At 36.5% G+C, this 27,035-nt stretch overlaps 1 protein-coding gene across 1 annotated transcript in view; it reads left to right on the forward strand.

The window, feature by feature from the left end:
* CAMK1D (calcium/calmodulin dependent protein kinase ID) overlaps positions 1 to 27,035 on the forward strand; it is a 512,505-nt gene that overhangs the window by 170,827 nt on the left and 314,643 nt on the right. Inside the window, exon 2 of the mRNA XM_001363611.5 lies at positions 9,293 to 9,424. Coding sequence (XP_001363648.1) covers positions 9,293 to 9,424 — 132 coding nt within the window. The remainder of the gene's footprint in view (positions 1 to 9,292; positions 9,425 to 27,035) is intronic.

Here is a 27,035-nt window from a genome sequence, read left to right on the forward strand (position 1 = left end):
GACCAGAGATAATATGTGGGAGGACTCCAAAAGGTTGTTGCTTTCCTTTTGACAAGCCTGTACCAGGAGATGTAGATGTAAAATTGTTCTGAAGTTGGGAGGTTATCTGGATGAAAATCAGAATGGTTTTAACCATATTATGTACTATCTTGTCATAGTTATTCAGCTTTTGGAGGCAGGATGTCATCATGGAATTACCAAGTTAAGGAAGAAGTCAGGAATTTTGCATTGAAAAGGAAGCAGTTATGCACCAAATAGGATTCTTCTTATTCCTAAGCAGAAACTCAGTAATAGAGATCTCCTTATCTAATTTAAGACTATTTGGAATACAGTGATGTGAATTAATGAAATTGTACTTTATGAAACATATTTAAATAATAAATTTCATTTCCTTCCTACTTCTGAGATACAGGTCCTGATTAGTGTAAACGATGAATCCTTTGAAGTAGTTGCATGTATTCAAATTCTAACTATTTTAAGTTATAATGGTGTGAAATATGGCAATTCCATCCCAATGAAAATATGAAATACAAATTAATATAATAACTAACTGTGTGACCCCAGGCAAGTCATTTATGCTCTTAGGGCTCCAGGTACCTCTTGCAGACTATGTTATCAAGGAAGTATCGACCTGTGTCGGTATAGGGATAGGGATTTTCCTCACTGAGAATTCCCTATATCAGAGAAATCTCAATTCTAGCCCATGCTCTACCTAAGCATATGCAGAAAATTTAGTGTTGCCAATTTGAGGCTATATCTGACTCTTTTTAATGAGTAAAAATAATAATTAATTGATATTTTAATTATATATATAATTTTAATTATATATTTTAATATATAATTTAATTCTATTTTAAATATATTATATTAATTATAATATATATTAATTACATAATAATATATATTATATAATCATTCAACAATATAATGCTGAATGACTTGAAGAGTTTTCATAAATAATTAAGCCTACTTTCTTCCATCCACTCAGCATCTTTGAAGATTCTGCTTCATTGTAGCTAGGTAGTGAGATGTAGGAGGGGGTGGGTTCAGCAAGGACTAGCTCCTCTGGCATGAGGGCTTCCAAGTCCTTATCAGGGCTGCTCATTCATCTTTGGTGCCCACCAAAGCTCTTGCTTGTGGCTCCAAGAAACTGAAGAATGTGCAGTGGTCACACCTTGCTAAAACTGTATTGGCAGACAAGCGTAAGCTGAACCCTGTTGAGGTACATGCGAAAACTTCCCCTGGTAGGAATGGGTGGATGAGAACCAGTTGATGGAATAGCCATGAAGGTGGCTGAAGCTGGCATTGTGGTGTGCTTAGAGCTTGTCAGACATAGAAGATGCCAGGATCTCCTGACTTTTGCTTTGCTACTGGACTTTGGTGACTCTGGAAAAGAGAATGATGTTGATTACTGTGAAACTCTGCCTCACTTAAATCCAAATCACAGGCAAGTTTGGCTTGGCTTCTCTCTTTGTATTAATTCTAAGACAGAAGAGTGGCTAGGGCTAAGCAGTCAGGTTTAAGTGACTTACCCAGGGTCACACATCACAGAAGTGTCTGAGACCATATTTGAACCCAGATCCTCCAGATTCCAGGCCTAGCACTTTGTCCACTGCATGACCTAGCTGTCCCAATGAACAACATTGTTCATCTGTGATGTTCATCTTTGAAAATTTAACTCTATTGTAGCTAGGTGGTGCAGTGGTTAGAGTGCTTTCTTTGGATCCTAAAAGACTTAAGATCAAATCTTGCCTGAGATGCTTACCAGCTATGTGACCCTGGATGTCACTTAACTTTTGCCGAACTCAGTTTTGCCAATTGTAAAATGGGACTGTGGGACAAATAATAACGTATATCTCCCAGAATTATAAGAAATGATATGTTTGTAAAGCACTTTGCAAACCTTAAGTACTAGCTATTATCATCTCCTTTAAATGGTCTTCAATGCCATCAATTAGTATGGATTGTTTTTCTAAACCAAGGACTTCAAATGACATCTTCTACTTTCTCTCCCTTCTTCTCCCTTCTTCTCCCTCTCCCTGTCTCCTTCCCTCCTCCTGCTCCTCTCTCTCTCTCTCTCTCTCTCTCTCTCTCTCTCTCTCTCTCTCTCTCTCTCTCTCTCTCTCACATAGATAGTTCTACTTTGCATTTTAGTTATGCATATATGTCATGTCCACCCCATACTAGACTGTATGGTTTACGAGGTCATGTCTTCTGTCTTAGTTGTCTTTCTGTCTTCTGTAGTACTTAACATAGAATTCTATTTGGAGTAGGACCTTAGTAGATATTCATTGTATTGAATTTACTTTATGCTATTTATTTACATTCTAAACTTCTATTTTACAAAAAGTATCCTTCAGTCCAATCTATCTAAATGATCAAAAATTATGAAATAGTGCTGTGATATACTGATTTTATTAAAAAATCCTGTTAACCTAAAAAAAGTTAAGCATATCCTTAAAAATCCTGATTTATGTAAGACCTCCTAATTTATAATCAGGCAGTTGTTGAGATATTTGGAGAATTCCACTCATTAGTTCTATATCCAATCTCTGTCTCCCCACTCCAATCAGGTATTAAAACATATTCTATATCTTTACTTTTACAGTGGAATTGATGATTTTTGTAGCATGGAGGCTAGAAAATACCCATATAAGGGCCAAATAACATCTGCTCTCTATTGAAAACTCAGCTTTTCATTATACCCAATCATCCTTAACATGTTTCATTCTTTGACATTTGGAATTACTACTTACTTAGTAAAAAAAGGCCATTTTAATTGATAGTAAAAGGGCACCTTGATGGTGTAGAGGATTGAGTGCCATACCTATAGTCAGGAAGACTCATCTTCCCAAGCTCTAATTGGGTCTCAGATACTTATTAGTTTTGTGATCCTGAGCAAGTCATTTAATCCTTTTGGCGGTTGGTTTCCTTATCTGTAAAATGAGCTGGAGAAAGAGAATGGCAAATACTTGGTATCTTTGCCAAGAAAACCCCAAATGGGGTCATGAAGAATTATCTATGACTGAAAAATGATAACTGAACAAAACATCTGGGCCTGGTGACACCCCTTTAACAACAGGGATGTTATTAAGTTGTACTTGGTACAGAAAATGAAGTTAATAAAGCAATAAAATTAAATTGTATGTTGAATTTTCTTTTTAAAAATCATGGGAGAATGAACCATCCAATAATAGCCTTTTATGGAGTAAAAGACTAAATAACTTCAGTTCTCTCGGTCTAGTTTTATTTAGTGTGAGAAGGTCTTAGTTTTACCAAGAGCCCCAGTCAGCTTTTACATCTTTTCCTCTATGATGGCCAAAGAAAAAGGAGCTTAGAGCCACACTGGCTGCCACATTTCTCTTTTCATCCTATGATTATTTTTCTCTAGGTAAATGCCATTTATTTCCAACTAGATACCTCTCCATTTATACCTGTGTGTATTTGTTTTTGAGGGAATTACACAAATTTGACATGTTTTCTGATCAATACTTTATTATAAAAATAGTGATATCTCTTAGTAACAATTAACTCCCAAGCATGATTAAATACAAATCAAAACATCTTCCTCTGGGATAATGACAGTTAAAAAACTCAGTGTTATTTTATTTTCATTTCTATACATTCAGTTCTTCTCCCTTCTCCTCCTCCTGGGAAGGTAAGAACAAAACCCATTACAAATATCTATAGTCATGCAAAACAAATCTCTTGGGTTAGCATTGTCCAAAAAATCCTTAAAAGGAATGAACAAGAAAAAGAAGAAAGGATGCTTAAATCTGTAGACTGAGTTCATTGGTTCTTTATCTGAAGGTAGATACTATGTTTTATCAAAAGTCCTTTGGAATTGTTGTGGGTCATAGTGTTGATTGGAGTTAGTCTTTCAGAGTTGATTATCTTGACAATATTGTGGTCACTGTGTTAATTATTCTCCTGGTTCTGCTCATTTCACTTTGTATCCATCCATTTCTTTCTAAGTTTTTATGAAAACACTCCCCTTCATAATTTCTTATGACAGTGGAATTTCATTAAATTCATATACTATGACTTGTTCAGCCATCCCCTCAATTGATTGAAATCTCCTCAGTTTCCTATTTTTTGCCACCACAATACAAGTTTTGATCCTTTTGTGATGGGTGGAGTGGGAATATAGACCTGATAGTAGTATTGCTATATCAAAGGGTTTGAAGAATTTAATATCTTTTGGGGCATAGTTCCAAACAGTTCAACAGTATACCTGTTCTTTCACATCCCTTCCAACATCTGTAATTTTTCATTTTTGTCATCTTTTCAAATTTCATGGCTATAAGAGTAGTATTTTCATTTGCATTTCTCTGATTGCTGAGTCAGAACATTTTCCATACAGCTATTGAGAACGTGGATTTCTTCCCCTGAAAAGTGTCTATTCACATCCCTTGACAATTTTTCAATTGGGGAATGGCTCTTATTATTGTAAATTTGATTCAGTTGCCTGTACGTTTGAATGAGAGAGAATGACATTTTGAATGACATTCTCAAACAACTCTCATTAAAATCTGAAAGCCATAAACAACAGGACATGACTCGTTCTGAGTAACTTCCAGCCTCAGACTTTGTTTCATTCTGACTACTTTTTCCTTTTTAGGTCATTAGCTTTTTAAAGAAATTTTCTTTTTATGAATGATATTGGTTTCCCTCTCCTCCATTATTAGTTATCATTAGCATTATCTGTCCTTAAATATGTGGAGTGAGCATAGCAATAAATTGCATCACTTTAGTATAACTAACCCCCTTTGCAATTCTTTTTACTGGGTGGTCAGTGGTGTTATACTTGAATATAAATAGATCTTTTCAATGTCCTATGGACTTAGAAAATCACAAAATAACACCATTTGTGTTGTTTAATATTTTTATTTATTTTGTTAAACATTCCCCGGTTACCTTTTAACCGGTCTGGGTGGCATATGGGAATTTTGTGGTGGCCTCCAGGTTGACAGCTCTGTTTTGTATCAGAGTGGAAAACTAATGTCCACTCAAGCTTTTAAAAACACTGTCCTACGCACTAGAGCTTTAAAGACAAAACCAAAACATTTCTGGCCCAGAGGGAGCTCTATTGGCAGGAAACAAGATGCACACAAAAAAGAAAACTAGATGTAAACTATATATAAACTAGGAAGTAGATAGTAATTTTTGTACTAGTAAATGCAGAATCAGGATAGTCTTCTCCTAAGAAGGAGCACTTGAGATGAGCTTTGAAGAAGTTTGGGAATCTGAAGCAGAAGTGAGGAGAGAGAACATTCTTGGCATGGGGGACAGTTTGTGCAAGGCAGAAAGACAAGAGTGATGCAGCAGGGAGACCAGTTAGCCTGAATGAAGAGTGTGAAGGAGAGTAATGTTCAGTAAATCAGAAGAAGTAGCCTGGAGTTCAACTGGAAATTAGGACAATGATCATGATGATGATCATAACTAGTTTGAAGGTTTGCAAAGCATTTTATTAAGTGAGTCAGAACATTTTTCATAGGACTATTGATAGCATGGATTTCTTCCTCTGAAAAGTGCCTGTTCATATCCCTTGACCATCAGTTGGGGAATGGCTCTTTTTTGGTGTCTTAGTAACTACATAAAGATAAATACTCTTATCCTCATTTTGTAGATGAGGAAACTTAGGTAGACAGGTTAGGTAACTTGCCCACAATCACAATACTTGGTGTTTTCCCCAAACCATTCCAGGGAATCTAAATTGACAATGACAATTTGTGCCAATACATTTTTTTAAAATCAAGTCTTCCTATCTCTCCTAGTCTGTAAGTGTAGGAGTACTCACAATCCCACTCTTATTGGCAAGATGGCTTTGACCCACTCCATTCTTACCTGGATCAGTGTGTCACTCAGGTTCCCAGAGGCACACCATATTAATGCTGAACTTAGTACAGATATCTAATCAGCTAGGCCAGCTGCAGTCTCCCTAAATTCTTGGCTTTCATTAAGGAGAATTTCATTTTTCTCAAGGTGGAAACTAGAAAGGGGAAATGTATTTTTTTTGTCCTCAATTAGCTTTTGTTTTATTATTTAAATTTTAAAAATTTTCCATGGTTACATGATTCTTGGTGTCTCCCTCCCTTCTTCCCTTCCCCACTCCCAGAGCTGAAAAGCAATTTCACTGGATTTTATAAATATATAATTACTCAAAACCCATTTCCATATTGTTCATTTTCATAATAATCTTTTAAAACCAAAACCCGAAATCATATACCCATATAAACAAATGATAAACCATATATTTTCTTCTGGATTTCTACTCCAACAATTCTTTCTCTAGCTATGGATAACCTTTTTTCCCATAAGTCCCTTAGCATTGTCCTGGATCATTGGATTGCTTTGAGTAGGAAAGTCAATCACATTTGATCATCCCACAATGTTTCTGTTACTGTGTATAATGTTCTTCTGGTTCTACTTAATTCACTCTGCTTCAGTTCATAGAAGCCCTTCCAGGTCTTATAGAAATAAAGCAGTTCGTCATTACTTGTAGCACAATAGTATTCCATCACTATCACATACCACAATTTGTTCAGCTATTCCACAATCAGGGGGCACCCCCCCATTTTCCAACTTTTTGCCACCACAAAAAGTACAGCTATAAATTATTGTAAAAATAAATACTTTCCCATTTTTTATCTCTTTGGGGTACAAGCCTAGTAGTGTTATTGCTGGATCAAAGGGCATGCATTCTTTTTTAAAGCCCTTTGGGCATAAATCCAAATTTGTTGGGAAAAGGGATTTTTAAACCTGATTCTGTCAAATAAGAAAAACCAGGTTGCTGAAGTAGAAATAATAGAAACCTTGGGGGAAAGTGACCAACTCATTTTAGAATTTGTGAGAGAAGAGAGGAAATTTAGGCATAAATAGATATGTACCTTAGTTTTGGGAGAGTAAACTTCAAAGGCATAGCTAGCATCTGAAGACCTGAATTCCTACAAAGGGGTCAGTCTTGGAGAGATGGAATGTTTAGAATGAAAATTTCCAAATTTGTAAAGAAACAATTCCACCAAAGATGAAAAAGAAGTAAATGTGGATTCTGTACAAAGAACTACTTGCTAAACTTGGAATAAAAAAAGAAAAGATGTAGGGACAACTAGGTAGCTCAGTGGATAGAATGTCAGGCCTGGAGATGGGAGGTTCTGGGTTCCAATGTGGTCTCAGATACTTCCTAGCTATGTGACCCTGGGCAAGTCACTTAACCCCAGTTGTTTAGCCCTTAGTGCTCTTCTGTCTTGGAAGAAGGCAAGGGTTATTTAAATAATAGTAAAATAATAATGAACAAAAAGATGTATAGAAAATAAAAACAAAGAAGATAACAGATGATAAGTTTGATTGTTTGGGAATATTATTGAGGAAGTCTCCCATGCTCCAGCTCCCTAAATCATTCTGTGATTGCTCCAAAAGACATTTAAAAGGAAGTATGAAATGAGTGAATCAGGAGACTCTCCTTGTTTGGGTTAATACTAAACTGTTGCTTGAAGACAGAGAGAATGGTGATGTTTATTAGCACCAGCCTTCAAATAAGGGAAGGATGGTGAAGTGAATTAGAAAGAATGGCTAGATCACTAGATTTGGAGTCACCAGAACCTAAATTTGAGTCCTGCCTCAAACACTCCTTAGCTGCATGATCCTAATCAAACCACTTATTCATCCTGGCCTCAAATTCCTCATCAGTAAAATGAGAGGATTGCACTTGATTGTCTATAAAGTCCTTTCCTCACCTAAAAATATTTTCCCATATTCTGTGGCTGGGAGGACAATGACTAGTTCTCTGTAATATTAGTCATGACATTTGACCTTTTGAGCTTTGTTCATTTTTCCATTTGAACATCTCCATTTCTGTTTGATTTAGGCACGTCTTCCTAATTAGAGCAATTGACCCTGCGCGTGTCACTTAACGCCCTTTGCCTCAGTTTCCTCAACTGTAAAATGATACAGAGAAGAAAATGGCAAACCAGTCCAGTATCTTTGCCAAGAGAACTCCAACAAAGTCATGAAGAGTAGAACATGACTGAACAACAACAAATCCCTATCAAGGGCATCATTGCTCAGGTGTCAGAGTGATTATTTCAAAGTACAGGGCAGATTGTGTCCCCTTCCCCATTCAATAAACTCTAGTGAATTCCTATAATTTCCCTGATCAAAAATAAAGAGCTCCAGCATCAAAAAGCCATTATAATCTGTCCCATGCTCAACCTTTCAGGTCTTCTAGTACTTCACTCCCCTCTAGGTACTCTATAAGCCACATAAACAGGATGATCCTTCTCCTAATTTTGTGTCTTTACACTGGTGGTTACACATTGCTATCATGCTTCCCCTCTTTACTCCCTCCTCTTCATTTCTCAAGATTCCTTCAAGACTTAAAATCCTACCTTCTAACAAGAGTCTTTCCCCACAACCTCTTGCTTTGGGTGCCTTTTCTTCTGTGAATGTTGTTCAGTTATGTCCAACTCTTCATGACCCCATAGACCATAATGCACCAATACCGTCTAAGAGGTTTTCTTGGCAAAGATACTGGTGGGTTACCATTTTCTTCTCTAGTGGATTAAGGTAAAGAGTGGATAAATGCTTGTTCAGGGTCATACAGCTAGGTTATTGGGCTGGATTTGAACTTGTTTCTTCTTGACTCCAGATCCAGTACTCCATCTGCCAAGCCACTTAGTGTATTTCTTCTGGGAATACATTCTATGGAATTTGTATCTATATTGCATAAGCCAAGGTTGGCTAGTTTGTTTTCACACTGTCTTCCTCACCAGAATGGGAGCTCTTTGAGGGCAAGGATTGCTTTCTGTCTTTCTTTTTATCTCCAACACATTGTATGATGCCTGACCCATTGCAGGTGTTTAAATGAACGCTTGCCTGAAAGACCAATTTAAAAGAAGTGTTCTACCTGTGCTAACCAATTAATTAACTATTATCAGTACTAAGAATTACACAAACTTACAATGTCATTATAGTCTCACATTTCTCAGAGAATTGACAATTTTAATGTTTTCTGTGATTGCACTCCTGAATTAGCTAATATCTTTTTTTTTAATAGTTTCTTAGTAACAACTCTGAGGCAGGAAGCAAGGATTAGGCAAATAGGATTAAGTGACTTGCCCAGGGTCTCACAGAGAGTAATTTAGGATGAAAAGTAACAGTGAAAATTTTTGTTAGGATTATTATTACTTCCTAAAATCTGAATGTAGGATTAAAAAAATTGTAAAAAATGAGTATTTTCTATATCTTTCTCATGTTTCTAAGCCCATTTTCTCTGTTTTGCTTTTCTTCACAGTGGTGCATTTTCTGAAGTGGTTTTAGCTGAAGAGAAAGCAACTGGAAAACTTTTTGCAGTGAAATGTATCCCGAAGAAGGCACTAAAAGGCAAAGAAAGCAGCATAGAGAATGAAATTGCTGTTCTGAGAAAGTAAGTGCTGTCAAATCTCATCACTTTCATCCCTTTGGATTGTTGGTCTCATCTAAGTGAATTTTGGGAGGGAGAACATCTGTGTAGGGGTAAGGATGAGCTATGGAACTCACTCAAAACAAACTCACAGAACTCAAAGAAGCAAAAATTGAGGCAAGATGTATTTTATAATGGAATCATGGTGGTAGAAACAGGAAGCAACCACTAAGTTTCTCTACTCTGCCTGAGCATTGATTTCTTGGCCTTTTTACAGATACTTAACGTTTTTCTTCCTTATTAGCATGATAATTTCTGATCTCCAACATAAAACAGAACTCTAGTTTTCCAAGGCTTATTACATGCATTTGAGGTTACTTTTAATCAATTCATGTCCCCATAAAGCAGGAATTCTTAACATCCACATTTCTGTGGAACCATTTGAGAGAGGGTGGGTGTCCATGAAATAAAACAATAACTGTATCTTTATTTCTACTAACCTTTGGCTTCCTTTATAATCCTGTCTTTTGTGATTTAAAAATATTATTCTGGAAAAAGTCCATAATCCTTGACAGATTCCCAAAGGAACTCTTCATAAAAAAGGATAAGAACCTCTGGCCTAAAGCCTACCTATGTCCAGTGGAAGTCTGACACAACAATGAGTCCTTTTGACTACTATTGTTTTCCCTTTCTCACTGTCCCCTCCTCATCTCCCAATAAATGCAGGTTTTGACAAAGATTGGAGACAAATATATATATATATGTATATATACACACACTATCATTTTTGGAGAAAGATGCTATAGAAATGCAAATATGTTTCTATTTGTGAAAGACAGCAGGAATAACAATAAAAAGTTATTAGGTTTTCAGGAAAACAAGAAAGACAATGACTGCATGTAAATGAGGAATACCTTTCTACTCTTCCAAAACCAAAATAATTTATATTAATGTCATTATAATGACCAGCATGACCCTGAAGAAGAGATGAAAAAACGTGCTTCCTTTGTTGAGGTGGGAGACCATGGTGTAGAAAATTATAAAAATTATATATAGGCTCATATTTGTTTGATATATTAATTAGTTTTGCTGAACTGCCTTTTCCCTATTTGTCATCAGGGGTGGCTCTTCGGATAAGGGGAGGTGGGATGGATATAAACAGAAATGAAGGGGATATGAAAACAAAAAAAGATTACTAAAAAGTAAAATACAAATAAAATTGCTGGGTTTGGAGGTCCATTCCTAGAGAGAACTGGTCAACTACTAAGAGAAGCAAACAGAATAAATGATTTAGCTCCCCAGAATACACTGAGACCTCCTTACATTCATTATGGATGAGCATGTTTTTTTTTTAAACTTTTTTTTTTGTTTTTTGAAGCTTAACAGCAGCTTTTGAATCACACTCAGCTGCCATAAGTACCAAGATTGTACAGTTTATTAATCACGACTGTATAACATGTTCTGACCTTTATTGACTCAAAGAATAAACATATGGTATGTCAGTTCCACATTAGAGAACAAATTGCTCATAGGGCTTTTTTTTGTTGTTGTTTGGTTTCTAGGCTGTCTGAGTTCCCTACCAAAGACCCATGGAAGACTAAATTAAATAACTGTTTAGAAGAGAATTTGGTCAAAACAAACAGTTCTAAGTATATTATACTCAAATTGGAAGATGATACTTTAATGAAACATTTAAATGACTCATTTCCCAGTTCCAGGAGCTGGAAAAACCACATAAGTGACATTAACTTAGCCTTGTGGCACATATTTGGGCTTGGCCATTGCTGTAAGCAATGTTGGGGAGAGGGCTGCTCCTGAGTATTCTACATCATCTTAGAGTATTTAGAGGGCTGATATCACCAAAAACAACTGCCCTAGATTAGGAGCCTGTTGGGTTTTCTGCTAATTAAATATGTCAACTAAATGTTCGCTTGAGTCAGTAACTGATTTTGGGACCAAATGAAGTAAACGAATCTCCATTCTTCTTGTACTCTAGTTGGTAGTTATTTGGTATCCACCCAAATGTGGCCTTAAGAGGTCAGCATTGGTTTGTGTCATTGAAATTCTTCTTTGATTAGGTTCCCCACTCTTGGTTTCATTAGTAATGAAAAATGCCAGAGAAGAGGAGAGATGTGACTTTGGTAGGTTTCATTTGACAGTACCATGTTAAGTAGTGAGAAGCCTGAAGCTTTTTCTTAACTAATACATTTTCTTTTATCATAGCAAACAGAAACATACATAAAATGACCTTAAAACAAAATAAGTCCCCTAAAAAAGAGGTAAACAAAAAGCACAAATTATCATGACAGATTCATGCTACTATATCTTTTTTGTAGTCTATTTTTTAATTTGTTTTCTTCACTGTGGGAGTTAATGTCTTACCACATTTCTTGGATTTTTTCCATTATTTTTCATTATTTAAGGTGCAATAAAATTACATTGCATTCAAATGCTAAAGTTTATTTTTCCATTCCCAATTGTTGGTCATGTAGTTTGTTTCCAGCTTCTTTTTCCCTTCACAAACAATACTGCTGTGAATAAACTTGTACAGATAACAGTGTATAATTATTTATGTATAGATAACTATTCTCCCACAGTCCTGCCAGCATTGACTTTTCCCATCTAACCATTTTTGCCAAATTAATAGGTGAAAGGTGATGCCTCAGAATTATTTTAATTTATATTTCTCTAATTAAGAATAATTTTGAATACTTTTTCATAGTTGTAGATACTTTCCTCTTTGAGAAACTGCCTATTCCTATCCTTTGTTCTTAGGAAATAATTTTTAATTTTAGAGATTTGTTCATTCCTATTAGATTTCAGATTTCATACTTTTAACATAGATGTTGAATTTTTTTCACTGTCCATTTTTCCTTCTTATTGTCTGCATTGCCTTTATTTATGCAAAGTATTGTATGTATTCAAGGAAGTCTATTTTGTCTTTTATAATAGCCTCTGCCTCAACTAGTTAAGAATTCCACACACCCCCATCAATAGTTGTGAAAGATAGTTTTCCATTTTCCTTTAAATTGTTATGATGTGGTTCTTTATATTTCTACTGCTCATCCCTTTGGGAAATAATAATTTTATTATTTTCTAATTCTACAACTTATTTCATTGATATGTTGATTGGGATAGAATGAAATTTGTGAATTTATTTTATATCCTACTACTTTTTTAAAGTATTATTTTAGTGATTTTCCCCCTAAAGCACTAGTGTATTTTAATGGATTACCCTTGTATCTAGTTATATTTGCCTTTTCTTTGCCAATACTTATTTAATTTCTATTTCTTTTCATAATGTTATAGTGTTTCTAGAATTATGTCAAGTAACAAATGATAGAAATCATCCTTATTTCCCTATAGTCTGGTTGAATGGAGAAAAAGTGCTAGATTTGGATACAAAGAACTTAAATTCAAATCTTTTGTCAATATCTTTGTGGCCTATGGCAACCAGGCTCTAACTCTAAAGGAAGTGTTCTATTCTACTCTTTACTGACTTCATTGTTTTGTTATTTAAAATTGAGAGCTATTTTTAGTGCTAATCTGTGAATTTTCAATACTTCTGGGAATTGTGCTCTATGATTTTTTTTTAATAAGATATCCAGATTTTGGTTTAAATTTTTTTTTTCTGAGAATGCAGTAATTCTTATCTCATCTTGCTAAGTGTGATCTTCCAACTGTGTTACCTTCAATGTTAGGGATTTCAGTTCTTTCAGTTATATTGTTTGTACATTTAATTTTGTTATTCTGCCACTTCTGTAATTTTGTCTTTCATTATTCTTATTGTGTTCCTCATGTAATTCACTTATTTATTAAGCTTTTCAATGGTCTATTTAAGGCTTGTTCACCTTTTTTATTTCTGTTCTGTTTCTTGCTGTCTAGTTTCACTGTTTTTTTCCTTTTACAGACTTTTGAAACTTCATTTTCTCATAATATTTCTTCATTATATTGTTGTTTTTTCCTTTTGTAAATTGCTTTTTTCATTTTCCCCTTCAATGTAAAGATGGTTTCCTCATTATTTTGGTGTTCTTTTATTTATTCTCTTTGTTTCTATTCTTAGGGGAACCGACTTTGCTTCTGACCATTCATTTCGCCCTCATTAGAATTTCCTTGACTATTTTAAAAGGGATGGATAGCAAAGAAATGACTTTAAGGGAGAAATAAAAAAACATTTTATGTATCAAATTTTTGCCCCACTCAAATTTTTTTTATATGAGTCAAGAGGCATATAATATATAGGACAGAAGGCATTATAGTAACAATGTCTACTCTAGTTAGGTTAGGCTAGTTTTTCATTAAAAAAAAACAACATTGAATTTGGGGACCATTGGGTAGCTCAGTAGACTGCGAGTCAGGCCCTGAGACAGGAGGTCCTAGGTTGAAATCTGACCTCAGACACTTCCTAGCTGTGTGACCCTGGGCAAGTCACTTAATCCCCATTGCCTAGCCTTTTCTGCTCTCTCCCTTGGAACCAAGACACAATAATGATTCTAAGGCAGAAGGTAAGGGTTTAAAATTTTTTTTCAAATTACTGAAATTGTCCTCAAAGATGTAACTGGTCCATGCTTGAACCATTTGCATAATTTCCTAGTAACCAGAATATAAAAGTTCTCAGGAGCTCTCCTTTCCAGCTTGATTTCTTCATACTATCGTATTCATACATACCAAATTCAGTCAGGGAAGCTGTGGCCAATTGAAGTGATGCTGTATCCTTGCTTCATATGCTTTCCCATACTATTGCTAAGCAAACCTCTTTTTGTTAATGGCTAGAATGTTTCCATGTTTTTGTTTTTGTTCTAATACCGAACATGAATCATTAGATTGATATGAATCAGACCCAGCTTAGACTTTAACTTGTATGCTTCTTTTGCATTTCAGTAAAACCAGGTTATAATGTCTTTTTTTGGGTACTTTTTGTAACTAAACATCCTTAGGATTTAATTTATTTAGATCTAGCATAGATTTGTCATACTCGGAACACTGTTTTTTTTTTTAAGCAAATAGTGTTATAATGAAGTTCCAGTCAATTTCTCATCCAATTATAGCTATTTGAATGGTTGCCCATCCTCCTACATTGCTGAAATGTGAGAGATTTACTTGTTTCACTGTGAATAATGTATTCTACTTCAGTGTTGCTAATTCAACCTTAGGATGTCTTTGTACTTGCTCTGAAAATAGTCCCCAAATGAATTTTCTATTGGTTAAGTAGATATTAGAACATGGAAAGGGAGGAAAATAGTGATACGTATTGTGGGCTGTTGCTATGCAGCAGATATCCAGGAGTCTGACTTTTGCATTCCATGAGCTCAGTCTATATATGATTAAGTATTCATTCTGCTGGTTGGTTCTCACAGTCCTTTGACCTAGGCACTCCCCATTCTGTGAACTACAGTAATATCAGTGTTAGATCCCTTGGGGTAGCTTCTGAAGCTCATAACTGGTTATGTTATTTACTTAAAATTAGATTTGTCTAGTACTTCTAAGATAATCCATAAAGTCATTTTTAGCAAATTAAAAGGGAAAAATGAAGCATCACAGGCAGGAGGAGAAGACAGACAGAATCACAGAGCTGGAAGGATTCTTAGAAGATCACTTATTTTAAAACTTCCTCACTTTACTAACGGGGATACATGCTTGAGGAAGAGACTGAGGTCTAGAGTGTTTAAAAGGGGAAGCCCAAGACTTATTAAGTCACATCTCTTCACCATTCAGTCTCAGATCTGAATCTCTATAAATCTTTATTCTTCTAAAAAAATAGTTAGTTTGCACTCTGACTTTGGTACTGTTGACAGTTAAAGTGAAATGATCAGGGGCAGAGTCAAGATGACCACTTAGAAGCAGCAAAAGTCCAGACCTCTGTGAAAACCCTTCTACACCAATCAAAAACAAAGTGCTTCAAGGGAACAGAAAACCAAATCTAACAACAGGACACAGCCTAGGGGACCCTCCTATTCTGTTCAACTTAAAAGGTACACAGAAAAGGCTGAATTCTTGGGTTTAAGGAAAAGGAAGAAGGAATATCCCAGGACCCCTTTCCCACCTACTGTGCTGAGTCTCTAGTGGGTCACTGGAATCTCAGGTCAAGGGCTGCAGCCTACAGGGAATGCCTTGCTGCCACAGCTGTGCCAGGGGCAGGGCTCTAACCACAGCTAACAGGGAGGTAGCTAGAGGAGAGGCACAGAGGGGAGGAAGCCTAGTCCCAGCCACTACTCTCCATCTTAAGCCTCTGCTTCTCAAGGTTTTGGCCTCAGGGTACATCTAGCTCCACAGATCAGCTCCACCCTGGCTTAATCTAGTCTAGCAATAGGGCAGATAAAAAGCCTTCAGAGGGCAGGGAAGCTCAATCTCCAACACCCTTCCCCCACTGACTGTGCTGTGCTGACTCAGATCCCAGGGCAAAGGCTACAACCTCAACAGAATATGTTGATAATAAGGTGGGAAGCACAGCAACCTTCAGCTTTTGCTGCCAGCTGGGGAAGATCTGATCTCAGGACTCATTAATACTCCATCAGCCTAATCTAGTCAAACAGCAGAGCACAGGAGAAGCCTTCTCAGGACAGAATAGCCAAAACCCACACATCCAGCAAATAATCAGAGGAGCAAGATTACAGCCAATGACAGGGGGCAAAGAAGGAAAAAAATATGAGTAAACAACAGAAAAAGAAAAAAAGAAATTACAATCAACAGCTTCTATCCAGGTAATGAACAAAGGAGCAAATGGAACGGAGGAGGACTAAGGAACACCAAGCAAAAATGCAGAAACTTGAGCAAAAAGGACTTAAGTTTTGGAAGAACTCAAAACACAATTCAAAAAACAATCAAGAGAGGCTGAAGACAATTGGAAAAAGAACTTAAAAAGCAAAATAAATAATCTGGAAACAGAGGTACATGAATTAAAACAAAAAAATTGTGTCTTAAAAGCCAGAGTTGACCAGCTTGAAAACAAGGCCAAGAAAGTGAAAGATGACCTACAAAGAAAAACAGACAAGAATAAGGATGACCAAAAAGGCAGGGATGAAATTCAGTCTTTAAAAATTAGAATCTAACAACTGGAAGCAAATTAATTCATAAGGTAGCAAGAGTCTATAAAACAGAATCAAAAGAATGAAAAAATTGAGGAAAATATGAAACACCTCATTGATAAAACTACAGACTAGAAAATAGATCCAGAAAAAGACAATTTGAGAATTATTGGACTACTAGTAAATCATGACAAAAGAAAAAGCCTGGACATCATTCTACAGGAAATTATCCAAGAAAACTGCCCTGAAATTCTTGAAGAAGAGGGAAAAGTAAAGACTGAAAGAGTCCACAGATTACCTTCTGCATTTAATCCCCAATTGACAATGCCCAGGAATGTTATATCCAAATTCTAGAACTATCAGATCAAGTTAAAGATACTACAAGCTGCTAAAGAAGAAACCATTCAGATATCTTGGAACCACAGTTAGGATAACATAGGACCTGGTTGCAGCCACAATGAAGGATTGGAAGGCATGGAATATGATATTCAAGAAAGCAAGGGAACTGAGTCTACAACCAAGAATCAACTACCCAGCAAAATTAACTATATTCTCGCAGGGGAAAGTATGGTCATTTAATAAAATAGAAGATTTCCAAGCATTTCTAAAGAAAAGACCTGACTTAAGCAGAAAAATTGATGCCCAAACACAGAACTCAAGATAATCACCAAAAGGTAATTAAGAAAGGGGAAAAATCTTTTTTAAGGGACTCAATAAGTTCAAGTGATTTGTTTTGCTATAAGAAAAGATGATATTGGTAACTCTTAAAAATTGTTATTATCATCAGGGTTGCTAGAAGAAGTATACTTAGAGGGGAGAGTGACAAACTATATAGGATGATATATATATATATATATATATATAAACTAGGGGTAAAAAAGAGGAGGATAATACTAAGAGAAATGGGAAAAGAGATAAAATGGAGTAAATATATATACTGAATAAAGAAGTGCATGGGGGAGATGGAGAGAAGACCAATTCAATGGAAGGGTGAAAGAAGTTGGAGACAATCTCCAAGAAAATTTTAATCTTAACAGTGGGAAAGGGCAGAAAGTTTCAAATGGAAGGAAACCCTCCAACTCCAAATTCACTCATCATCATCATCGCCAACATCAACAACAACATCATCATCATCAAGAATATCAACAACAGGGGGAAGCAGGGTAGCTCAGTGGATTGAGAGTCAGGTCTAGAGACAGGAGGTCCTGGGTTCAAATCTGGACTTAGATACTTTCCAGCTGTGTGACCCTGGGCAAGTCACTTAACCCCCATTGCCTAACCCTTACCACTCTTCTGCCTTGGAACCAATATACAGTATTGATTTCAAGACAGAAGGTAAGGGTTTTATAAAAAAAAAAGAATATCAACAACATCATTATATCACCACCACCACCACCACCACAACAACAGTAGCAGCAGCATCAACATCAACAACAAATTATCATCAACATCCTCAGCATCAATGTCCTCAGCATCAATATCATCAACATCATCAAAGTCAATAACATCATCAGCATCAGCATCATCAATATCAACATCAACATCTAACACTATCCATCTTTTCTTGGTCCAGGAAATATTTTTGCTGGGTGGCTTAACCTAATTGCATACTATGCAGCGTACTCAATGAGACTCAAAAGAACTAAACTATAGGCTTGATTGCCACTATGTCTCCTTTGGGGGTAAAAAGAAAGCCTTCTTTTTCCTGGACTCAGTTTAGCAATTTATGTCTGAGTGAAGCTTACCTGGACTCTGCATTAAGTTAATCAATTAAATCAAAGAATAAATCAGGTGTAAACAAGAAAAAAAAGTGAAATGAACTAAGTTTGTTAAGTTAGCATTGACCTAGTATTGACTCTCAGGGTATGAAGATTTTCCTTGTAGTGTTTCAAGACCATTCACAACTGCACATACCCACTTATAAAAGAAAACCCCAATTATTTTATATGAATCAAATTGTCTGTCTTTTGGAAATACTTTTGTCTTTTAAATAATGTTTTATTTTTCCCATATACATAAAATATCAAGTATTAACAAACATTTCCCAAAATGTTGAGATCCAAATGCTCTCTCTTCCTTCTTGTCCTCCCTCCTTTTTGAGATGGTAGGCAATCTGCTTTAGGTTATACATGTGTGATCAGGTAAAACAGATTTCCACAAGATGGGTTTTTTTGTAATTTCCTTTTTGATAGTTTTTGTCTTTAAATCACCTTTATTTTCAAATATACCTTGTCTCCTATTTCTTCTCTAAGAATCATCCTAAATAACAAGGAGGAAGGAGAAAGGGCAATAGATATTTATAAAGTACCTGCTATGTGCCAGGCATTGTGCTAAACACTTTTACAAACATTATTTCATTTGATCATCACAACAGCCTTGCAAATGAGCCATTTTATGAATGAAGAAACTGAAACAAACAAGGTGGGTGATTTGCCAAAGCCACTGGACTAGTGAATGTCTGAGGTGATATTTGAACTATTTTCCTGACCCCAGGTCCAGTATGCTGTTTACTTTATCAACAGCTGCCTTTAACAAAGAATAAAAAAGTTCAGCAAAACCAATCCAAACATCAGCTAAATCTGACAATATATTTAATGTTCTACATCCATAGTTCCTCACCTATGCAAAGTAAGGAAGAAGGTACATCTTTTAATGAAAGCTAGTTTAGCTATAATTGGTTATAATTACAGCGTGTACTTTCACTTTTTTATTATTTTCCTTTGTTCCCTTTCTGTTGTTACCATCACAGTATGTGGTGTTTTTCTGGTCCTCTTTTTATCTAACTTTGTACCAGCTGATTGATAACCAGTTGTGATTTGGTTACCAAAATGTATTTCTTTCAAAATCTTGCTCTTGTTTTGTCTTTTTGATTTTAATAATCAGCAGCAAATAGTAACAGTTCAATGTACAAAGAACAAGAAAGTAGAAACTCTGAATTTTAGGGCTATATATATTAGGCACATATATAGGAAACTTAAAGAAATATATAATTAGAAAAATATGAGTTATTTAACTAATTGTTTAACTTATGGATCATGTTTGAGCCATGTCAAAATAATAATGATATTACTATTTAAATTAATTTATGGATTTAGTGCCATACCAGATACCTTACCAGGTGTTTGGGCAGAGTGAAATGAAAACTATAGATTCTTTCATCCTGGAATGTCATCTTCAGTTAATTGCATTAGTTTTGTGGTTGTTATTGTTACTATGTCACACTATTGACTCATAATGAGCTTTCTACCCAAAAACAAAATAAATGTTGAATACTCCTTCCTTTTCTCATTTCTATCATCGGTCAATCTACTCTGAGCAATGCTCTGAACCCTCCTTTGATGTATTTGTTTTCTAAACATGACTTTTAAAATATTTGTTTAGTAGTTTTTGGATTTCACTACAAACTGTCTTGTACAGACTTAGAACACTTGAGAGTTTTTATTATGGGAATATATTGCTCTCGGTTACCTGTCCCTCCTTATCTCTTATATTCATATTTTTTAAATCTCCATTAGTTGATGACCTTCCACGTAGCAACATCCATTTCTGATGAATTCACTTGTTCAGAATCAACTATATTTGAGGCATCAAAATTTATTTCTTGAGAACTTCCTATATCTTTTGAGACAATTTAATATGTAAAATATTAGGTGATGGGTTTTTGCCTGCCTTTTATCTTCACTTAAAAAGTTGAATATAGTAGAATATGCCTAGCATTCTTCTCCCAAATGATCATGAACTCTAAGATGCCTGTGCTGGTTCTAATGTTTTACAATTCACCTGCTTGTGCCTAGCCACATCAGCTTCATGAATAATGTTTAGCCTATTTGTGTGTGGTACTCTATTTGTTGCCATACAGAGGAAGGCCAATCAATGGGATCCTTATCCTTATGGAGAATAAACCTATGACAGCACAAATGTTGACTTAAGTTATTTAACCACAATGTAATTCTCTTTTCTTCTAAATTCTCCCACTGTGGATAATTTAGTTCACCAAAAGTCATTTGAGGAAATCATCCAAATAAGGATTTTGATTTAGGACCATGTATTTTTGACTCCAGTGCTGACATTTAGTTGTTTTGATGCCATTCTAATCTTGATTATCTGTATAGTTGCCCAGAAGTTCTATTGGGGGAGAATCCTGTTGAGTTATCTTGGCTCAATGCTCTCCTATGTTTAGATCAGGGCTGCTTTACATAAGGTAGTCTGCAGAGTGGGTAATGCTGGACAGAAAGTGAGAAAGATAGGGGTTCAAAGCCTTCCTCTCAGAGCCTTTGTTATCTTTGTCTGTAAATATGGGCGATGCTATCTTAGGTATCTACATAACAGGGGTTGCTATACAGTTCAAATGGGATAGGGTTATAGGAAATGACCAATAAGATGGAGAAGTAGATAACCTCAGGACTTCTCAAGACCCTGCAAAATAAGAATTACTGTTGGGAAATAAAGCTATTGTAGTTGTTTCCACAGGCTCCGATGCTAAGAATCCTGAAAAGGTACCAAGCTGATGGAGGGACACCAGGAAAGCTAATCCCTAACCCATAATATGCACAATCAATACTACCTCCTCATTTCTTTCCACTCTTTGAATCATCCCAGCAGTTTTTGTCAAATAGTATATTCTTGTCCCAAAAGCTGTGATTTTTTGGGGGTTTATTGAACACTATCTTGCTGAGGTCATTTACCCTGAGTCTATTCCATTGAGTCCCCTTTCTGTCTCTTAGCCAGTACCATATTGTTTTGATGATCACTGCTCTATAGTGCAGTTTAAGATCTGGCACTGCTAAACCCCTATCCATCACATTTTTTATTAGTTCTTTTGATATTCTTGATCTTTTGTTCTTCCAAATGAACTTTGTTATATTTTTTTCTAATTCTATAAAATTTTTTTTGGTAGTTTGATAGTTATGGCACTGAATAAGTAAATTAGTTTAGGTAGGATTGTCATTTTTATTGTATTTGCTTGTCCTACCCATAAACAATTTTAGATGTAGTTTTATTTGTGCGAAAAGTATTTTGTAGCTGTGTTTATATAATTAATGAGTTTGTCTTGGCAGATAGATTCCCAAATATTTTATATTACCTAGAGCGATTTTAAATGGAGTCTTTCTTTATAACTCTTGCTGCTGCTGATTTTTATTGGAAATCAATTGAAATGCTGATGATTTGTGTGGATTTATTTTGTATCCTGCAACTTTGCTAAAATAATTAATTATTTCCACTAGCTTTTTAGTTGATTTTCTTTTCTCCTGTAAACCTTAAAATTTCTTAGACTTATAAATGTTGGAAATTTCACCATTGGGAAATTTCATACTTGAAAAATTTCCTATTGATACTGGGAACTCTATTGGAATGTGAACCCCATTGGCATGGGAGGTTCCTCCTCCTCCCTTCTTAAGATTACTTTAGGACAGAAACCTTTTGCTGAACAATGGAAAGGGCTTTGATCTATGCTTAAGCATAGAACAGGAATTTCTTTGAGTCATGATTGATTTTAGAATTGATACAATAGAGATACTTGGAATGACAGAACCAGGTCTTGGAAATTACAATCTCCACCCTACTCAGTCCTAACAGGATTTAGGAAGGGCTGCAGCAAAGGATCAAGATTTAATTATTTGAGAATATGACCTTCAACAGACATGTGCAAAGCCACAGACCTCTGGGCGGTCCTGGGTTAAGCTAGAGCCACCATTGGCACAGGGAAGACATGGACAGTGATTGGTAGATGTGAGAACTGAGGGGAGGGAATTTGGATGGTTTCCTTAAAGAGAGAGGGGTCTGAGGACTGAGAGGGGCGGTTGGTTGGAGAGTTTTGGCTCTGAGTGGTTGGAGAGGTGCTCTGAGAAGCTTGCTCTGAAGGAAGCTGAAGGTGGGGGCTCTGAGACTGTTTCTCCATTTTGGTCACATGAGTAATAGGAACTGATCTCCTTTCTTTGCCCCAGCTATCTAAGGGCTTGGGCCTTTTGGCCCAGCCTAAACAGAAGGGGTATTTAAGCCCTATTCCCTTCTCTCCCTTTTCTCTCTCCCTCTCTCTCTCTCTATCTCTAATACCTTTCTTCATCCTGTTTGTAATTAAAACTTCATAAAAGGCTGACGGCTGACTTGAGTTTTCATTTAGGAATTACATAGCTGAATTCCTTGGCGACCTTAAATTAATATATATCAGTCTTTTAAAGTGATTTCCTTCTCACACTCCCCATGCTTTGGCAGAGTAGCAAAATGGTACCCAATACATATGCTTGGGGTGTGAGATCTTTTCAACAATTAAATTGTTCCTGTTGTAGACTCTTCTAGCATATGGCACTGTCCCTGCCCTTAGTCCATCATTCTATTGTAATAAGAAATAGAATTCAACTGTGCTCCCTATCCAACCTCACTCCATGAGGAGGTAGTGGAGGTATAGGAAGCTTCTCTTCAAATAGTGAGTTGCTCTGAAGTAGTGTTCAGTCAAAGAACTAAGGAAAACAGGAAACTAAGGCAGGATACCAAAGTATATATGGGAGTGGGTACCACCAGGTCTGAAGGAAAGGTACTGGTCAAAGCCAGCTCATTTCCTCCAGAAGTCACTTGGAGTAGAGCCTGAGGTTGGTGAAAAGGGAGTTCTCCAGTGTGAGAGGAGGCTAACACAACCTTGAGATCCACTTGTTAGGACACCTGCCATAAAAGAGGAAGGATTCTGAAAGATAATTGTCAGAGGCAATAGAAAAGAGAAAGAATGAAATTATAAAAGATCTCTTGAAGAAAACTAAGTTAAAAACCTTGAGCACAAGCAGATAATCCAACAGGGAAGACACTACCAATAGATAGGGTGATAGCTTCTGGAATAGTAAAGGGAGTCCAAACATCTCTCAATAAACATCACATGACAGAGGAAAATCAGAGGAGAAATAGAGGACCCTGTGTCTTCCTAAAAGAGGATAGAAGCAATGTAAGATGTTTCCAAATAGTTCAAGAGAAAAATCAGAATCCTATAGAAAAATCTGTGGCTTATACATAAGAAAAAGAGATAAAAAGAACATAAATCCTTGGTATCAACTCTTATTAAGGAAACAAAAGAGAAAATAACTGTCTAGAAATCCTAATGCATAGAACTAGAGGGGCAGCTAGGTAGCACAGTGGATAGAATTCCTGTCCTGGAGTCAGGATGACTTATATTCCTGATTTTAAATCTGACCTCAAACTTTTACTAGCTGTGTACACATGAACAAATCACTTGACTCTGTTTACCTCAGTTTCCTATCTGTAAAATGAACTGAGAAGGAAATGGCAAACCACTCTGGTATTTGCCAAAAAAACCTCAAGGTCACCAAGAGTCAGGTATTACTGAACAGCAGAAATGAAGGATGATCTGAAAGGGGAGAAGCAGAAAGCAATAATGCTAAAAGAAAACGTGATTTCTTTACAAATAAAACATATTGCTCTCCAAGATGGGGGTGAGGGTCGAACTGGATGAAACAAGCATTAATTATCTAGTGCGTACCAAGTACTGTGCTTAGTATTGACCAGCTCAAGGATTAAAGACCTCCTAGAAGGAAACAGTAAGTAAATAAACTAAACACTATAATGTAGAAAATCATACAATTGCTAGAATCAAGTTGGAAAGGACCCTAGAGGATCTAGCCAGACCTTCTATTTTATAGATGACAAAACCGAGACTTGGAGAAATTAAGGGACTTGTCCAAAGTAACCCAGGTAGTAGGAGATAGAACTAGGATTTGAACACAGATCTTATAATTCTGAAGCATTCTTTCCACTATATCATACCAGCTGTAAAGTGTTTTACCAACCCTATAGTTGTATACAAAAGCCAGTCATCATGATTATTCTATCATTACTTCTAGTTATTTATTATCTAGGTTGTTAACATTCAAGATTTTTATGGCTTTGCAATGTTGGGTGTTTTTTTAGAACTCCCAACCTCATTCTATGATGTATATTAGAGTGGGATCAGGAAATAATGGGAACAAACAACAAGTAAACAAATCTGCCTGATGATATTTTTCTTCCCCTAAGGAACTCCTAGCCACTTCCTGTTGGGATTCCACAGAACAGATTAATTCATTTAATGTTACATTTGTATATCCTCTTTGAGTGAGCCCTAGTGATTTACAGATGAGGAAGCCCATACACTGAACTTTACCTTGTCTCAGATTTTTCTTCTGCCGCTAGTTCTAACACTAAAAATAAGAGTCCAGGGCAAAAAAAGTTTTACCTCCCTTTATATGCCCTTCGAAATCTGGCACCTTCCTATCTTTCTAGACTTGGTAGACTTTATTTCCCCTCTATGCACTCTACAATCTAGAAATGCCAGTCTCATTACTGTTCTTCACATGAGCTTCCATCTTCCATCCCCATCCAGGAGATTGTACTGACTTTCCCATATGCCTAAAATGCTCTCAGCCTTTTGAGAGTCTTGAGAGTCTCTTATCTCAGCCTCTTAGCATTCCTGACTTCCTTCAAAATGCAGCTTGAATCCCACCTTCTGCAGTAGGCTTTTCCTCATTCCTCTTATAGTTTGCACTGATGACAGTAACTTGATTGATGATAGAGAAAAGAGGCCTCTCTGCTTCTCCTCCAGCTACCCAGATGCCTTTGGGCAAGGATTATATGTGGGGCGGGAGGCCCTCTATATAGAGAAATAAGTTTTGGATGTGGCTCCCCAGGAGGTGGGACACGCCTTCTGAAAGGGAATGAAGAGCTTTCTACTTTACTCCTTGAAGGTTGTAGAGATCATGAAGTCTACTACATGGTCGCCATAACCATATATAGGAGGCAGCTAGGTGCTACAATGGATAGAGCGTTGAGCCTGGAGTCATTAAGATTTGAGTCCAGATCCTCAGACACATACAAGTTATTTGACCTCAAGCAAGTCATTTCACCACTGTGTCTTGGATCTTCATCTATAAATTGGGGAGAATAATAGCACCTCCCTTCAGGGTTGTCTTGAGAATCAAATGGGATAATAATGTAAAATATTAAATTATAAAATAGAAAATTAAACTGTAAAATAATTAGCACAATAGCTGCCACATAGTAGTTGCTATGGGAATGCTTGCTATTATTATATGGAAATGCTCTTGACAAAATGGTCATTAAGGGAGATATCAGTGCCAGCATCAAAGGTACTAAGAGTGGGGTTGCTGTTAAAGTTACAGGATGTAACCTGGTTCTCTGTGAAGCCTAAAAGGCCCTCTGCAAGGGGAGCCTTCTGCTACTTTCTTGATATCATCCCATTTGACAGGTTCTCCAGTCAGCTGGTCAGATCCATGAGAGCCTGGACATAGGAATGCAGAAGTCACTCTTGACTTTGAGTTTCCCATTTAGCTCCAGGATGACCTTGCCCAAAACTCTAGCAGCACCTATGGAAGTCAGAATGTTGCTTTAGAAAGTGCCTTGCCCATCACACCATAACATGGCAAAGGGGCTATCTAATCCCTTTTGGGTATCAGCAATGGCTTGGACTGTGGTCATGGTTTCTTTTACAATATCAAAGTTGTCATATCTATCCCTGGCCAGGGAGTCCAAGTAGCTGGTAGTTCAGGAGGCATCATTAACAATCTTAAGGTATTTATGGTGTTTTTTCATCATTCACTCCCTTCATGGGCATTAGGGCATCATTAGAAGGCAACTAGATGGCTCACTCAGTGGATAGAGAGTCAGGTCTGTAGAAGGGATGTCCTGGATTCAAATATGACCTCAGACACTTCCAGTCACTTAACCCCAATTGCCCAGCCCTTATTGCTTTTCTGCCTTGGAACCAATACTTAGTATCGATTCTAAGACAACAAAAAAGAAGGGATGGAGATGTTGCCATGCTTAGCTCTACCCTTCAAATGAGCCTTGGCCTTTTCCAAGATGGAAAAAGACCCAGGCTACTCTACTATATACACTCAGCCCCAGCATCTGCCCATTTAGTACTGCTCACTCTCTGGGATTTTGGTAAGGACTTTTGGACTAATTACCAGTTTTCTATTCACAGTCTTAACAGTACCCTTGAACTTGTCATGGGTAGAATCATGCTGGGACAAACAAGGCCAGTGAAGGAGTCATGGTCAGAGTATTCATTCTGCTTGAGGTCCAAATGGCTAAATTCATTGACTTACCTTCATCGTCTTTTCTCAGATATACGAGTGCAGCAGCAGCAGATAGTAGCTCAGGTCATGGGTGAAGAACTGAGAATCCTCTATCCTCTTTAATGCTGTTTCCTTCCTTCTGATTTTCCTGCTAAATTATCATCTAAATATCTTGTATGTCCATAGTTGTTTTCATGTTGTAGCCCCCATTGGACTGTAAGCTTCTCCTGGTCAGGAACTATTTTATATTTTACCTCAATATCATCATAGTGCCTGTAATCTAGTCTGTATTTAATAAATACTTGGGGACTGGAGGAGTGTATCTTAACAGATAAAGTTATTTAACAATGTTTTGCACAGCCTTATAAAGTAGTGAGGTCCCTGCCATTGGAAATATTCAAGCAGAGACTAGTTTATCATCTGTCAGAGATGCTAGAGAAAGGGATTCTGATTAGATGAATTCAAAGATCGATTCCAACTCAAAGATTCAATAATCTAAAAATCTACTGCAATTTCAAACCATCCTGGGTACAA

This window comes from Monodelphis domestica, chromosome 5 (assembly GCF_027887165.1).
Source record: "Monodelphis domestica isolate mMonDom1 chromosome 5, mMonDom1.pri, whole genome shotgun sequence".
Taxonomy (NCBI): Eukaryota; Metazoa; Chordata; class Mammalia; order Didelphimorphia; family Didelphidae; genus Monodelphis; species Monodelphis domestica.